We start from the raw sequence: 16665 nt of genomic DNA, 5'->3' as shown, positions 1-16665 counted from the left end.
TCCGTCCCTCCCATTGTCAGGCACAGCCTGACTCACGTCCCCTTCCTTGCTTTCTCTGTGTGCTCGTGTAATTTCCAAGCCACCTTCCTTCCCTATTCCACACCCCAATTTATTTTTTCCTAAGGGTCTTTCCCCTCCTTCCAAGTCGTTTTCAGAAAACCAGCGTCACCCTGGTTCAATGAGAGCCCCTGGGTGTTTAACATGTTGTTAAACCATTTCCTTGGAGTGGGCTCCAGATGAAGTTATCACTTTGTCAAGGCGTGATGCAAGCCCACAGCGGGAAGCACACAAAGGGAGAGCCCACCAGGCTCCTGGGAAGTTTGGGTGAGCTGCTTGCAGAAATCCGCCGAGCCCACCCCTCCGAGACCTTTATTTCCCCCTGCGGCAGCTGTCATCTGATCCCACGCCTCGCCTCTGAATGGGGCTCTCGGAGGATGCCAGATGTTGGGAACAAAGGTCTAAAAATAATCTTTCCAAGTAATCTTCCCGTCCATCACTCAAGGAGAGAGAGCGTCAGCTTTGTGCGAACATGTGAGCCGAGAACCTGATCTAACTTCAACAAGTTCAACAGCAGCTCCCGGCTTCTGCCTCTGGGCTCCTTTTTTTCTTTTTCTTTTTTTTTTTTCCTCATTCTTTTTTTTTTTTTTTTTCATTCCTTCCCCTTTCCCTTCCCAGGAGCGGCGCAGGGAAAGGCTCGGAGCGCTCAGCCCTCTCTCCCTCCCTCCCCGCCTCCCTCCCTCCTTGCCGAGCCCGGAGCCGCCCGCACCCCGAGAGCTCCGGGGCTCCTTCTTCCATCTCTCACCGGAAAAAAAAAATAAAAATAAAATAAAATGAGCTCCAGGCTGCTGCCAGAGATGCGTTTGTGCCCGAAGATCTTCGCCGCAGCCCTGTGCGTGCTGGTTGTGCTGCCGGAGCCGGGCTGTGCCAGGACCCTCTGGAAACGCGCTCTGCTGAAAATGACGGAGAAATACGATGTGAGTGAGGCTGGGGGGTCGGGGGGATGCTCGCCGAGGAAAGGGGACTTATCCTGACGTGGTTTGGGATGGGGAGTGTTTGGATCGGCGGGCTGGCTCCGTGTCACAGCCATTCATGAAGTTTTCCCAGGCGGTGCGAAAGTTTTGCCACCTAGCTGCTGCAGGGGGAAGCTCGGAGCAGGGAGGGAATTTTGGGATGGCACCGCTTTCCCTGGAAACTCCCCAGGGCAGCCAGGGGAAAAGGGACCGGGGAGAAGGGGGATGCAAACGCTGCGGCTCCGGGGAGAGGTTTAGCGAGAAGAAGATAATGGGATTTATTGCTGGGAGCAGGGAGGGTTCCCTGCCCAGTTACCCTTTTGGGGTAAATGTGTGCTGGAGGGAGGGATGGGGGCATTGCCCACGGTTCTGCCAATCCCTGGAGCACTGCGAGCTCAGCCCCACAGTGCCAGAGCAGCGTGCCCATCACCCTGAAGGGTGGTGATCCCAGAAATCCATCCCCTGCTAGCAGAGCTGCTACCCACGCCCTGGCACACTCCGGGTGCCACCATCTGTGCCTGCTCCTGGCAGCCTGCACAGGGCACTGAGCACAGCCACCACCTCCAAACCCCTCTGGAGAGACCTGCCCAGGGCACAGGCACTGCCAGAAAACCTTCAGGAACCCGAACTCCAGTGGAGCAGGAGTGCTGGAAGTGGAACTGGGACAGAACGAGGAGGGGATGGTGCTGGGGCTTGCCCTGGTGTGTCTGGGCCAGTCAGCTGCCAGAGATGGTCACAGAGGAAATGGGAATTGGGGGAAAAAAAGGGAAATAATTTGATATCTTGAGTTTTGGGACTCAAGATTTAAAAAGAAAAACAAAAAAGTTATAAAAGCTTTTACAAAAAATTTATAAACTTTAAACTTTTTAAAGTTTAAAAAGAAAATCTTAAAAAAAAAAGAAAGAAAAAGAATTATTTTTTTCTTTAAAGAAAAAAAAATAGTTATAGATTTGAAATTTTTGATCCATTCAAGTTCCCTTAGAAACCAGCACTGAGCCAGGGTTTCTGCCCCATGAACTGCTTGGGTGCAAGCCCCAAACAGTTAATTTTCTTATGTTCAGGTCTGACTGCATCTTCTAACCACTGCATGTGTATAAACAGCACCTTGGTGTCACAGGCAGATCCCTCCATCTGTTTTCTGCATCTTTTAATTCAAAAAGATGTTTTTATGCCCATGACTTTTAGAAGTGCTGTTTATGCATGGCAACATTTGGTTTGTGCAATTCCTGACTCAGGATTGTGACACACATCCCTTGCCCCCGATGAGCAAACTGAAATTCTGTCTTGTATCCTTGAAATTGTGCAGAAAACATTGTGCTGATATTTGAAAGGCACCTCAGGATTTTGTAAAAAATCTTCTTTATAGCCTCTCTTGGGCTAGGGTATCCTCTGGTTTGCACTTTAATTGGAAAATGGATATAAAGAGCTGCATTTCCTGCAAAATCACTTACTGGAAAGTGCATTTATCTGGATGTTCTGCCATATTTCAGTGTGAAGCTCAAATTTAGTTGGAACTGTGAGGTGAATGACCCGGAGAGATAGGACAGGAGCAGAAGAGGAATTTACATGTTGATTTTCAGATAAGGAGCCAGCTCCCCTGGGGATATATCCTCTTCTTTCAACCTGCACTTCTTCAAAGGGCTGTTTTTCCTGGCAGCCCTGAATCCAGGTGCTACTGATCTGGCAAGCTCAGCTAGAATTGCTCATATTGACAGAAACATTGATCCAGGGAGAACAGAAAATGCTTTTCTTTCTCCTCCTCAAAGCCTTGTCAGGGGGAAAACGTCTGCTCTCCATCCTCTCCTGCACCAGGAGGCAGTTCTGGCAGCCCCTCTGCTTTCTCAGAGGGATGTTTTCCTTCCTGCCAAATGCAGTGTGTTCCCTGTGGTTGGAAAATCAGAGTCTGGGGGCAGAGCAGCTGATTTGTGAGTCACTTGGATGGAGGGATGACAGATGGAGGTGCTTACGGCAACGTGCAGCCACGTTGGGCCACAGACATCCCAAAGGACACAGCTTTGTGTGGTCTGAGCACAGAAAATCTGAGGCTGCAGCAGGGGAGGTGTATCCAGAAAAATGCTGGGTGCAGAATGGCGGGCAGGTGTGAGGATGAGGAGCTGGCCAGGGGGTTTTCATTCAGCCTGAGGAAGGGTGTTGCTTGGCAGGGAGGGGTCAAGTGGGACTGGAGAAGGGAGAAAGAGGGATTGCAGTGAGGAGAAAAACCTGGCAGGCACAGTGGGATGCTGGAGCTGGGCTTTAAAACAAATCCATCTATTTTCCAGAAGGACACTTGTCGAGTTCAGTGATTTGCAGCTGGTGTTGTGCAGCCCCCACACTCCAGGGGCTGTTCCCAGGGGGCAGAGGGAGGGAGCTACCTGGGAGTGGGTTCAGTTCCTTATAAAACACCCATCATGTCTGTTGGGAAAAACTGGGCCAGTCTGGATCTCATTCCACTGTCAACTACAGCAAGTGTTTTAGAAAAATCCCAGCCTTCTTCTAAAGTTTTCCAGAAATGAAGAATTCCTCACAGCTGCTGTAATGCTCTTCCAACAATTTATTTACCCTGCAGCAGCCAGCTGTCATAAATCAGCCCTGGGGTACCCTCTTTTTGTTCTGGCCCCCAAATCCTCAGAGTAACCTGTGAGCAGAGCAGCCTCAGCCTCCCCTTTGGAACCTGCACACACACACACCTTTTTCTGTATTTCCTGCTTTCCAGCCTTTTACTCATTATTGTGCATCTCTTTGGAGCCCACCCCAGTTCTGCAGGGTTCTTCCAACTGCAAACACCAGATCCAAAATGATAAATCCTGAGCTAACAACAGGAGAATATTATTCCCATTGCTTTGGTCTTGTCCTTCAGATTGTTTAAGCTGCTTTCAGGCTGATGTTTGCCACTTTGATCATCACTGATGGGTGATTTTCCAGGTCTTTAATGGAAACATCGGAGGATTCAAAATTCCCTTTGACTGTGGTGGGGTTTTTTGATTTTTTTTTTTGGTGGGTTTTTGTTGTTGTTGTTGTTTGTTTGGGGTGTGGGTTTTTTTCGTTTTTTTTTTTTTTTTGTTTTGTTTTGTTTTGGTTTTTTTTTTTTTTTTTGTCTTGTTTTTGTTTTATGGCCAGTGTTTGTAATACCTGCCAGGGCCAGAGCTGGTGGTGGGAGGCTGAAATAAACCTCATGTGCCACCTCGAGGGGCTCCATGCAGAATATGAATGAGCAGGGCTGTGCTTTGACACAAGCTCAGGGACCAGGTCCAGACACAAATAACAGAACAGATCTGGGATTTTTGGGAGGCAGACTGCATCCCTCAGTTGCTGTTGAAATTATGGCTGAGACTGAGTGATTCCATCCAGGTTTTTCCTCATCTTTGTTGACTTCCAGGGTTCCTCAGCTGAACTCTGAACTTTTCCCCTTACTTTGTTTCTATCTCTAAGGCAGATATTATCATTAAATTATTTAATAACTCTTCCTGGGAAACTGAAATTTACCCCCTGCACTGAAAAATGTTTTAAAAGAAATTTTGACTGTTACCACAATCTGCAAAAATAATAAATCAGAAACAAACTGTGAATGCTGGGAGAGCTTCTAAAAAACCTTACAACCCAAACCTGGAGACAACCTTAACCAGGTTATTTTGGGGAATGAGAGAACCCTGTTTTATGCACCCATAAACAAAGGGGATTTATTAAACCAAATGAGCAAAATATTCTTATTTTGAAAGCAATGAGTTGTGAGCAATAGGTGACCAGAGAAAATGGGCAGGGAGGTCATGAGGTACAAAGTTATTTGGCTACAACTGTTATATTGTTCCCCAACGGAAATTTCATTCATGGAGCCAGCTGTTCATTGCAATTTTGGCTTCTTGGTTTCTGAATCATCTGTGAAGCAACTGCAGTAATTGTTTGGTGGTTTTTTCATGTATCCATTATTTGCCAGTATTATTTTGGTCCCAGTTCCGTCTGCAGATGACCTTTCAAATAGAATAGTAAGCTGTGACCTTCCAGGATGAGCACTCCCTCCACCTGCTCAGTGTTTGGAACTGCACAGATTTATTGCTCACTGTTCCCTTATATCCCAAAATTATAGCTGGTATGATATTTTTCTCTATTCAAAATACAGCAACCCAAAAAAAAAACACCCTCAAAAAAGTGTATTTTTAATATCTTAGATTTTCATGAAGAAAATAATGAAGATTTTCATGTTTCAAATTTGGAGTGTTTGCAGCTTTTGAGGAATGGAGTAATATGAGAGTTTGCACCTTCAGTGTGGAAAACATCATCAAAATTGGGTTTTTCCAAACCTTTTTAGTGGTTTAAACAGCCTGTGAGTTCATGGGAAAACAATGTCACAGAAGGGTTTTAAAGGAAAAAGCCGAAGAAATTTGTTTATTGATATTGGGAACAGGGCAGGAGACTGTCATTAGTGAAAACATCAGGAATTCTCTGTCTGTCTGACACTCCATCTCCTGCAATGGCCTCTCCCTGGCCAGATTTTGGGAGAATCCATGTGGGAACAGGCTGTTGTCAAAGGACAGATGCTCCAAGGGAGCCACTGGGGGTTACAGAAGTAAGGAGGGAGCAGGATGTAGAGAGGGATCTTGATCTCACCTCAAATTTCTCCATGGTCTGCTGGTGAAATTTCCTAGAAACCCCTGGGGGACTGTTGCACCACATTTATTCTTGGAATAGCAACGCCAGTTTCTCATCACTGATTTTGTAACACACCAGTGATTTGGCCAAGTGTATATTTACACACATTTTTATGTATTTATGACTTTACCAGCCTGCTCGTGAGGCCATGGCAGAGCTCACTTGACACACCTGGCTTGATGCTATTCTCTTTTAAAAGTGCAAATCCAGAATCCACTTTTGATTTTATGAGAGCTTATGAATGATTGTTAATAAATCTGAGACCTGAGTGCCCTGAGCGCTTTCTGCAGCCCAGAGGTGAGGGAGTGGTTGAGCCACAGGTGAGAAAGGAGTGGGCTGGGTGATTCACCTCTCTGCTGCAGGGATTTGGCTTCTTGCTGAAACAGCCCCAGTGTGAAAAATATCTGAGTGGTGCCTCACAAATGTTCCTGGGCCTGATAATGCACTTCACACCTCCCTTGTCCTGACAGTGTGCAGTGAGCAGCTCAGCTTCTCTCCACTGCAGTGAAACATGGGCTCATTTTCTTTGGGACAAAGCTGGCATCACTCTCACAGATCTCACCAGAATGTCCCATGGTTTAGAAATGCTCTTTAATTTAAAAACCAAGAGCTCCACCGTGGATAAACTTGAAAGGCTCCCCTATAAATTTTGGTCCAGACAGGGTGGTGGAGATGGAAGGAGCCCACTGAGGAGAGAGGTGCTACCAGGGACATCAGTCCTATGCCCCAAAACAACACAGTGCCCTCATTTCCACTGCTTGTCTATCAAAGTGTTTTGGTGTCCTCATCATGAGGATGCCTGGAGTCTTCTCTCTGTTTCCCAGACAAGTATAAAAGACTTTAAAGGATTTTTAACCTAATTTTCAACACAATAATCTCAATTATAGATTGAGATATTGCAATTACAATAATTTAGTGCTTGTTTGGTGTTCCCAAAGCACTTCACTAAGGGCATCACACGGTGCTGGGAAAGCTGCACAGTTAACACTCTGCTGAATGCTTAAAACCCACTTGGAAACCCCTTGTGATGTAGCATTCACATTCCCTGAACAGGATTCTTTCGCCCAGGATTTTTCTCCTGGGAAGCTGAAAGGCAGCGAGAAGCCTCAGAAAAAAGAAAAACCATTCTTATCTCATTTGCTTCTCCTGTGTTGTGCTCATGTAGAATGTGTTTGGAGATTGTTTACCCACAGGTGATTGTTCCATTGGGTTCTGGTGTGAATTGTTTTAACTCTTTGGCCAATTAAGGCCAAGCTGTGTTGGGATTCTGGAAAGAGTAACGAGTTTTCTTTATTATCTTTTCAGCATTCAATAAGTATCCTTTCTGTATTCTTTAGTATGGTATACCATTCTTTAATATAATATAGTATAATAAAGTAATAAATTAGCCTTCTGAGAACATAGAATCAAGAGCATCATCCTCTCCCCTCGTCGGGGTATCCCACTTTTCCAATGCCTTGCCCCTCTCCCTCCAGCGGGATGTTCCGTAACTCACCTTACGCCGAACCTGACTTCCTTTTCTTCTCTTTGCAAAGGATTATGAGTACCCTCTTCATTCTCACAGTTCCCAGTACCAGAAGAACGACCGGTGCCCGCCGCCGCCGCAGAGCCTGCCGGAGCGCGCCTGCGAGGTGCCCAGCTGCCGCTCCGACGCCGAGTGCCAGCGCCACAAGCGCTGCTGCTACAACGGCTGCATCTACGCCTGCCTCGAGTCCGTGCAGCCCCCGCCAGGTGCGGGGGGCCCCGGGGGAGCTGGGGGAGGGAGCAGCTTGTGGGGATGGGGGCGGCGGTCGTGGCGGTCTTCACACGCGTTGGGCGCGGGGTGGGAGGTTGGAGCGCGGGTTCTGTTCCGCACTTGGGGTTTCCGCGGGGTTGATGAGTCAAAAAGGTGTCCAAGGCAAGCTGGGGGGGGGGGAAATTTCCACTTAGTTGAATTGTAGAAGTTACTCAAGGCCAGTTCTTTTCCTGGGATGGTATTTTCCATGTCCCATCCCTGGAAGTGTCCAAGGCAAACTGGTGTGAAAAAATTTCTACTTGGATGAATTGTAGAAGTCATTCAAGGGCAGTTCTTTTCTAAGGACAGGCAAACTGGTGTGGCAAAATTCCCACTTGGGTGAATTGTAGAAGTCATTCAATGCCAGTTGTTTTCCTAGGATGGCATTTTCCATGCCCCATCCCTAGAAGCATCCAAGGCAAACTGGTATGGCAAAATTTTACTTGGTTGAATTGTAGAAGTCACTCAAGGCCAGTTCTTTTCCTGGCATGGCATTTTCCATGCTCCATCCCTGCAAGTGTCCAAGGACAGGTTGGATGAGTCTTGCAGCAACCTGGGATAGTGGAAGGTGTTCCTGGCCATGGCAAGGGACTGGAATGACATGATCCATAAGGTCCTTTCCAACCCAAACCCCACATTCTGTGTTCCTGTGCTTCTATATTCAGGAAAAGAGGCAATCCTGGCCTGCATTAGTGCTGACAGAAGTGAGGCAGCCAGCTCACCATCCCCTGCCATGGGAATGGGAATGGGAATGGGCATGGGAATGGGAATGGGAAAGGGAAGCAGCAGCTGCCTGAGCCTCTAGGACAGCAGGTTCTTTTGGCCCTGGATAACATCCATGTCTCCCTTTCCACTGGGACAACAAAAGAATGAATATAAGTCCAAATCAGATCAATCCATCAGGCAGCCTCCTCACAGGCCCTTAGAGGAAATCCATGACTTTTCCATAACTCTGTGCCCCGTGGCTGGTACATCTTGACACTGTGGTCTCTTATTTCTGTCTTCTGCAGTCTTGGACTGGCTGGTTCAGCCCAAACCCCGCTGGCTGGGAGGCAATGGGTGGCTTTTGGATGGCCCAGAGGAAGTCCTACAAGGTACAGGACATTTCTCTGTCTTCTCTGCAATATCCATAATCCCACAAAGGCCCTGGAGAATGAATCCCTCATACACAGAGCTTGCCTGTGATGTTGGGCTGCTGGGGCTGCTGGTATTTGTCTGGAGTTTCCACAGGAATAACTCTGTGTGGTGCTGGGAGCTGCTGTCTGCTGCAATAAATACTTTTTATGGATATGGATTATCCAGCAGAGCACGCACTAGGAATGCTGCAGGGTGCTGGGCTTGTACCCATTCTTCAAATAATTAGAGATATAGCTTCCTTTTAGAGAAAGGCTTTGTCATCATACACATAATTTTCCGCCAGCTTCCTGATAGACCGTGGGTGGACTTGGAATGGGAGATCCTTTAATCCAGAGTGGCCTCATCACCCAGATGCCTTGGGCTGGGGCTGTGGCTCTTGGATCTGAAGCTGATTTGGACAGGAGCTCTGGCAAACTGCCGCAGAGCTGTGCCAACTGGGGCATCTAAGTTTGGAGACTGACAGTGAGATTGAGCTTCTCAGGTTCATTCCGTAGGGAAAGGGGTTTTAATTAATTTTGTCCAATACCTAAAACTGAAATAAGGAGGGAGTGGGAGGTGGGAAGAGAAGTTTTCTTCTATGAGGCATTCCCAGAGGTATGGACACCTGAAGTTTTTGGTTTTTCATGGAAACATTAACCCAGCTTTTGATCAGCTTTAGTCAGACCCGGGTAGTGCCAATAAATTCCCCTCTTTGGTCTTACACAGATGGTTTTAGACTAGCTGAGCCTCAACTCTCATCTATTATGGAAACTCCAAGTTCTTGAAGAGAAAATTCTGCCTCCAGCTCATTGGAGCTGCACAGCTAGAAACAAGATAAAATAGGTTCCTCCTCATCCATCCTTGTCATGCTTATATTATTTGTTCTTATCTGAACACCTTCATCTCAGCTTGAGGGAGTAATTAGGGAAGAAAGAACCATCAGTCATGGCATGAGAATTACAGCAGAGGTACTTGAAATTAAAAATGAGAGGGAGGAGTGGCCCTGCAGAGGCTGTACATGTAATGGCCACAAACACTGCCCAAGTCCTGCTTTGCCTTCCCATTCTGAGCTGCACTTGCTGCCTATCCTGGGTGAAAACCTAAAAACAGAGGTCAGACAAAATTAAGAGGATAAAAAGCAGTTTATTTATATTTGTTGAAGTGCCTTGAGGTACATTTAGGGCAGGCAAAACCCACCCAAAAATGGATGATGTGTCAGAGGTTTTCACTTTTATAAGTTTGGTCCATTTGCATATTGGGGGTTAATTAATTACAGCTTCAGCTGATGAAGTTATTTACCCCCAGTTTGCTGCCCCAACTCACTTTTGTTTCCATCTCTGAGGCAGTGAAGTGTCCTTGATTGCCAGGCCTGGAGAGGAATAGTTGTGTCTGCCCAAAATGGGACAGCAGCAGCTGATACTGGGTGTGGAGCTCAGAGTTTACACTTGGTGCCTAAAGAGGCTGACCTGGAACAGAGGCTGGATAGAGTTAAAGGAATAAAGTAAGGATTTATTAAAAGGCCTTCAAAGGATACACCTTGGGCAACACAAGAGCCAGGCCATGGCTATGCCCAAAATGGATCCAATATGGACCCCAAGTCATGAAGTTTCACACTTTTATAAGTTTTGGTGCATTTACATATTAGGGTTAATTGTCCAATTGCAGCTCAGGTTATGCAGTCCCATCCTCCCAGTTTGCTCTTGTCAGTTCACTGTTTTTTACACTATTTGGGCCTGAAGGTGCTATGGTGTCCTTGATTCTGGGGCTGGAAAAGGATTGTTTTGTCTGGCTAAACTGTGAAGAGAACTTGCTAACACTTTATATGAAGCTCAGAGCCACACACCAATGCAGTACAGAATCCGAAAAATACAAAAAGCTAAAACTTAAGGCGTCACACTAAAGAACTGCAGGACTACAAACACATGAAAAACATACAGGCTAAAACCCTACAGCATCAGTGGCAGGCAGTGCCCACCCCAGGGCTGGCACTGCAGGCTGCGGGCAGGGTTTGTGCAGGGAATGGGGCTGAGCCGTGCCATCCCCGTGCTGCCCCCATGGCAAGGAGCCTGAGGCGGGGTGGTGGCCGTGCTGGGCTCCCCATGGGTGTCACAGCGTGCCTGGTGACCTGCTGGCTTCTCTTGCAGCCGAGGCCTGCAGCACCACGGAGGATGGGGACGAGCCCCTGCACTGCCCCACGGGCTACGAGTGCCACATCATCAACCCGGGCAACACGGCCGAGGGCATCCCCAACAGGGGCCAGTGCATCAAGCTGCGGGGAAACCCAGGTGGGTCAGCCAGGAAACCCCTCTGTGGGGTGATGCCTTTTTCTGACTCGCAGATGGGGGCAGCTGAGAGGCGTTTTAAAAACTTTTTGTTCCGTTTTCAGTCTCATGTGAAGGGTGAGACAATATAGATGGAGTAATGCACTCCATTGCAGTCAGAAGCTAACTTCTGATTGTGCTAATTTCTTAATTACAATATGTTATAAGCATTCCTTGGCCTGTCAGCTTTAGCCACACCATGCTGTCAATGCCTTAAAGCCAATAATCTGAAATTGCTCCTTGTAAGCCCTACTACAATGCATCTTTTACAGTTCTGTTCCTCCAAAGTATCCAGTCTTATTTGCAAGGCCATCCTTTGAAGCTTGTTTCCAGTTCCATTTCTATCTCAACAACCTCTGTCCTATTCCATGGCATTTCTTGTCTCAAGGTTTGCATACAGATGCCCACTGTGTGAGCCTTCTGTCAGGCTTTGAGAATTCTCTACAAACCATTTCCCACATTTTCCCCTCTCTCTTAAATTGAAAAAACTTCTTGTGCATGCTGATGTTTGCAAGGCAGAACCAGAAAAGAAGAGACCAGGACACCAGGACACTCATGCCAGTGTCCTCTGGGGCTGTGTCTGTGTGTACTGTCACTACACAGCACAAAAATTAGAAATATTTATATGTTACTGCATGCTTCAATGAGAAATCTGAGTTTTAAAGTCCAGGTTTTTTGTCTTCTGACTTCGCTTCCTGCATCCAAAATTTTTGTTGCCTTTATTCTGCTGATGCATTTGCCTGAAAAAGAATTTCATACATGCCAGAATATTTTCCAGGAAAGCTCCTAGCATGTTTAAATATTCATTGAAAGATAGGATATGTACACTGGCACTGGGCTACAAATCACCTCAGTGCAGAGACGTGAGACATCAGTTTTGCCATTTGGTCACTGTAAAAAACAGGAGAAGCATCAATCAGATCTCTGAGCTACTTCCAAAACAGATTAAGAGGTTTTTTTTCTAGAGCTTTTGGAGCATCTCTTTGACAACCTTTTATTTAATAACATCCAATGTAATGCAGAACTGTGGGGATCTTAGACATGAAGTATTTCTAAGGGCTTAAATAATTATATAAGTGGCAAACAGAAGAACCTAACTGGAACTTGAATCATGTAAAATACTAATAGATGGTCTGAAAGGTTATCCAAATTTTATTTCATTTGGGAAAGCCTCTGATTCCTTGACTTGTAGCTATTGAAAATGTTATAAAATGCTAGTGGCAATTCCCACTCTTATGGCAAATGAGTTGTGTCCACAGAGCCCAGTAATCTCAGCAGTTTGTAAGAGGTTTATAGCAGCCCAAATTACTTCAGCCACAGAGAACTTTTATTTCCCTCATTGTGAGGTTATTATTTCCCGATCTCTAATTTCTCTGTGCTGCAGACAGGTCAGAGTTTAACACAAAAAAAATGAAGGCTGACTGTGTATGTTCTCACCATGAACCTTCTTTTCCAGATGGACACAACCTGAGGCATAAGTACTACAAGGAATATTTTGGTAAGCTGCTGGCATGAAGTGTTTGTTCTTGTTGTTATTTTTACTATTAAGCTTAATCATTCTTGCAATACTTACAAGGAATTTGTTCCTTATGAAATGAAGGTTTGTACATAGAAATAAAAATTCTTTATCTTCAATTCTCCATGCCTTGGTCAGATCTTATTTTAAGATCTACAATGCCCTGACTGTGGACTCATGAGAACCAGAATTTTCAGCTGTGGCAGAATGAGTTAAATGATGCAGTCTTCTGCCAGGGAAACCACCCAGTCCAATAATCTTTTTTTATTATTATTATAAGCATCTTTTTTGAGCTCTGCTCTTGGACTGTGGTAAGAGATAAGGGATGGCTGGAGCCCAGTGAATTCCCTCAGAGGTGTCAGGTCCCTCTCACAAATCTGGGGCTCCAAGAAAGCAGGAGCATCTCCCACATCTTTCCTCACAATTCCAAAGATCCTGGTTGCTCCCTCTTGGATCTGGATCAGATTGGAAGTGACATTCAGGCATAACTAGACAGCATCTTTGACAGAAGGTTCACAAAAATCCAAATTCGGCCACTTTGGCTGATCAAACCATGAGAGGATTTCCTTTCCTCTCTTCCAGTGTGGGCTAGCACAGCTCTCTGCTAAATAATGAGACCAATAAAACTGCACTGCTGAGGGAACCTCCAGAAACCATTTGCCACAGCCCTACCCAAAACCTGACTTTGCTGATGTTTGTTTTACAGGGAGCAACTCCAACAATTTGGTCGGCTATGTGAAAAACCAGCAGAAGCATTTAGGCTAATTGAAGGCGTGCCTGGGTAAGTGCCCTGTGAATAAAGGGAAAGCTGGGTGGAAATAGCTGGTGCTTAGAATGCAATTATTCAGAGAAACATTGTCTGAGAGTGGTATTTCCTCTAAGCAAAATGCTGGAGTAAGGACAGCACCTTAAAACCCTGTGCAGGTGCATGAAACACTCTCATTCCACCAGACACACCTGATTCCTTTGCAAAACCTTTGCCTTGTGGGTATTTAGAGGATGGAGTGATTTTTTTAGGATGAAAAATAATTGGTGTTCCTTAAGACTTTAAACTTTGTGTTTAGGGGTTTCTTCTAACACAGGTGTAACTGGAATTAAAAAGCTGTTTATTCTGGCCTGACTGCAAAAAGGGTCAGTCTTGCAAATACTTCAGCACATGGGGGGTTTTGTGGGATAATTTTATGTGTGTGAACACTTGTGCTGAGCAGTGGCACACACTCATGTGAGCAAAAAAGGCACATTGATCCAGAGCCAAGCCACCAGCAAAAGCTCTGTTTTATCAGCCTTGCATCAGGCAAGAATGAAAATATTTATTACACCAAAAGTTCTGTCCCAAGATGGCTTTCTCAACACTTTCAGCTTCACTTTAAAATTGACTTGGGTTTAGCTGGGAGCTCTGAAAACAAAGCAGTTCAGTGTTGTTCTGTACCTACGTCAGGCTGGCTGTTAAGATTGCTCTGCTACTTAAGGACAAGTTCTGTGCAAACATCCTAGGAAGGATAAATATTTTAATCCCTCTTCCTTTTTTTTCTTCTTTTGTTTGTTGGTTTTCCCCCAGCTGGACCACTCTGTCAAGGAATGCTTTGCCCAGCAGCTTTCTGGTCCCAGATCTCCACAGCTCCAGCACCCCCTGATCCCTGCCCATCACTGACAAAAACATTCATTATCCAAGGAACAGGATGAGTCCAGATTCATTATCCAAGGAACAGATGAGTCCAGATTCATGATCCAAGGAACAGGATGAGTCCAGATTTTAACCCCACCAGGAAGGGGAGAAATGTGATCCCCTGAAGGAAACAACACCATTTATCAGCTGCCCTTCTACAAATGAAATGCAAACACCTCCAGGGATCTCCGTAAGCCACAGTGCCACGTCAGGCTGCTGACACAGAGCCTGCCCTTCATGTGCCTGTTGTGTGACCAATTCAGATTTCAGGCCTGTGAACACAACCCAGTGACGTCAGAATTCTACCTAAATATCATATCTAAGTTGCTTTAAAACAGGTGAGACTAAAGAGGTTCTCTGGGTCAAATCCAGTGCCTGCCTGTCTTGAGCAAGCCCTTTAAAGAAGCCTTTTTATCAGCTTAAAATTCAAAGAAACCTGCAAATTTCTTCTTTTCATATTTATACCCAGATTAAAAAAAAAAGGCTTGACACCCACTCTAAATGGCTAAACCTGAAGTCCTTAAAAATTGAGGAAGTTTAAGCTAGGAGCAAAACCAGCTTTATAAATGTTTTTAGGTTACTTTCCTCTTCTCAGTCTGGTGAGCTGCAGATTGAGGGTTAATAATGGAACAAATTCCTTCCTGCAATATCCAGGCTGACACACAAATGCATGCCAGGTTTTGTAATGTGCTGTTTTTAGCCAGCACAGTTAATACTCAAAAAATCTGTGGGTTTGTACCTGCAAAACCTCAGCAAGAGGCCTGAAGTCTGGATAATTTGTTAAATGTGTTAGAAAATCAAGCCCAGGATAAATTTGTGTGATGAAAAGGATTGTCTGGCAGATGGGCCACTGCTCCTCAGGAGTCCTGTACCTTTGTGTTGATTTCCCTAAATCCTTAAAGCCTGGATATTTGTATTTGGACCTCACAGCAGCTTTTAGCTGTTTACCATTATACAATGGAAAACACATTTTCTGTTAAGATGTGGCAGTCCTGAAGGGACAGTTGTGTTTATTGCGACAAACCAGCCAGAATTGCCTGGCAGAAAATCCACATTTGCTCCATGGTTTAGTCCATGTCCCCATCTGCATGCATGAAATTAGCATTTTGATTTTCACAGTAGTAGCACTGCATAGAAATACCCAATTCACAAATGTGAGCGCCTGCTTCCACTCACAAAACACAGGAATTTTTTTTTCCATTCACTAAATGGTTTAAGCCAAATCCAAGTCACCTATAAAACTCTTGATACTTTGCACATGACATTTGCAGCTGGAGAGATGGAAGGTGCCAAACTGCTCTTCTGTTTCCTATTCTAAACACACTCCTGGGTGCTTTACAGAGCAAAGGAACAGCTGAAAGGCTCCACATGTTCCTAAATACCTTCATTTGTTCTACTCACTTTTTTCCTAAGAGCAAGATATTAAATGCAGCACCACGTTTGGACAGAGCTGTTTCTAGAATTTTATCCTATACAGGTTCCTGCAGTGAGATCTTAATTCCTGCTTGGACACAGGAGCCACAGAACCAGAGAATTGTGGTTTGGGTTGGAAGGGAGTTTGAAGCTCATCACCTTCCACTGGAGCAGGTTGTCCAGGCTCCAATCCATATTTTATAGCTCCAATCTGTGTTCAGACCACAAACTTGTCACTTATCCTACTGCACTTATCACTCCTCAGTGCTGCTCAGTGAAATGGATTGATTTTGTTCAGCATTACTTTCTGCAGAAAAAAAGAATTAAAATTCTGATTAAATGAGCAAAGCCCTTCAGTGATCACTGCTGGCCCCAAAGGGTAAATGTCCAAATGTTCTATTTTAAACTAAAAAATTCCTAAAACCTTGTTAGTAGCTAGTTGAAAAACTGGTGTTAAGCATTCACAAATTTGAAAGATTAAAACTTCAAATCTCAACCTAATCTCTCAAAGCAGCCCAAAATATGCTTAATTTGAGTGGACACATTCACTTCAGTGTCTGTTTTCTCTGTAGCTGCAGAAGCACATACCTGACCACCTGGGTGGGACAGTGCAGGTATTTTCTGCTTGTAAAAGGAATTTTAAAAAGAAAAAAAAAAAAAGAAAATTGACAAATTAATAATTTGATTACGAATTTCTGTTTACTGGGTGTTTCACAGCCATCACCCTCCTTCGTGGTGCTATAATGCTCAGGGGGTTTTTCCCAAGTTAATTCCAGTTATTAATTGTCAAACTCAGAAACAAAAGCCACAGAAGGGACTTGACAAAGTGCTGTGTTTTCAACAGTGAAACGCTGAAATGTGAAACTCAGACACTGAAACGAAAACACAGAGCAGGTGAGCTGTCCTCAGCTGCTCTTCTCTCCAAAAACAGATGCTTCATCAGCAGCCTGGTGCAGCACAGTAGGAAATGCCTGGTGTAGGATGTTTTTAACATTTTCATGACCACTTTGCAGCGTGTTTTTAACATTTTCATGACCACTTTGGTGCTATGATAACCTTCCTGTGTGTCACTGAGTGCTGCACTGCCCACAGCCTCCCACATCCCCGAGGATCTGGGCAGCCCCAGGCAGCCCCTCCCTGGGTTGTGCTGTTCAGGTTCTGCTTTGGTGCTCAATAAAAAGTGACCAGTCTGTTTTTCAACCTTG

General features: G+C 45.2%; 1 protein-coding gene across 2 annotated transcripts; it reads left to right on the top strand.

Moving 5' to 3' along the window:
- The first annotated feature begins 221 nt into the window (after window positions 1-221).
- WFDC1 (WAP four-disulfide core domain 1) lies at window positions 222-16665 on the top strand. 2 transcript variants are annotated; one of them, XR_010346631.1, is made up of 7 exons: window positions 222-974; window positions 7219-7385; window positions 8439-8522; window positions 10689-10829; window positions 12322-12363; window positions 13088-13162; window positions 13940-16665. XR_010346631.1 is itself a non-coding variant. In XM_064386704.1 (7 exons), the coding sequence occupies exons 1-6, from the start codon at window positions 831-833 to the stop codon at window positions 13144-13146; spliced, it is 666 nt and encodes a 221-aa protein (XP_064242774.1). In that variant the 5' UTR covers window positions 234-830; the 3' UTR covers window positions 13147-13162; window positions 13940-16665. The 2 variants fall into 2 exon arrangements, 1 of the variants encoding a protein (XP_064242774.1); XM_064386704.1 differs by having other exon boundaries at window positions 234-974; window positions 7190-7385.

The sequence above is a fragment of the Passer domesticus genome, chromosome 12, assembly GCF_036417665.1.
Source record: "Passer domesticus isolate bPasDom1 chromosome 12, bPasDom1.hap1, whole genome shotgun sequence".
Taxonomy (NCBI): domain Eukaryota; kingdom Metazoa; phylum Chordata; class Aves; order Passeriformes; family Passeridae; genus Passer; species Passer domesticus.
Note: the sequence above shows the minus strand (reverse complement) of the source record. Positions and strands in the feature narration are given on the sequence as shown.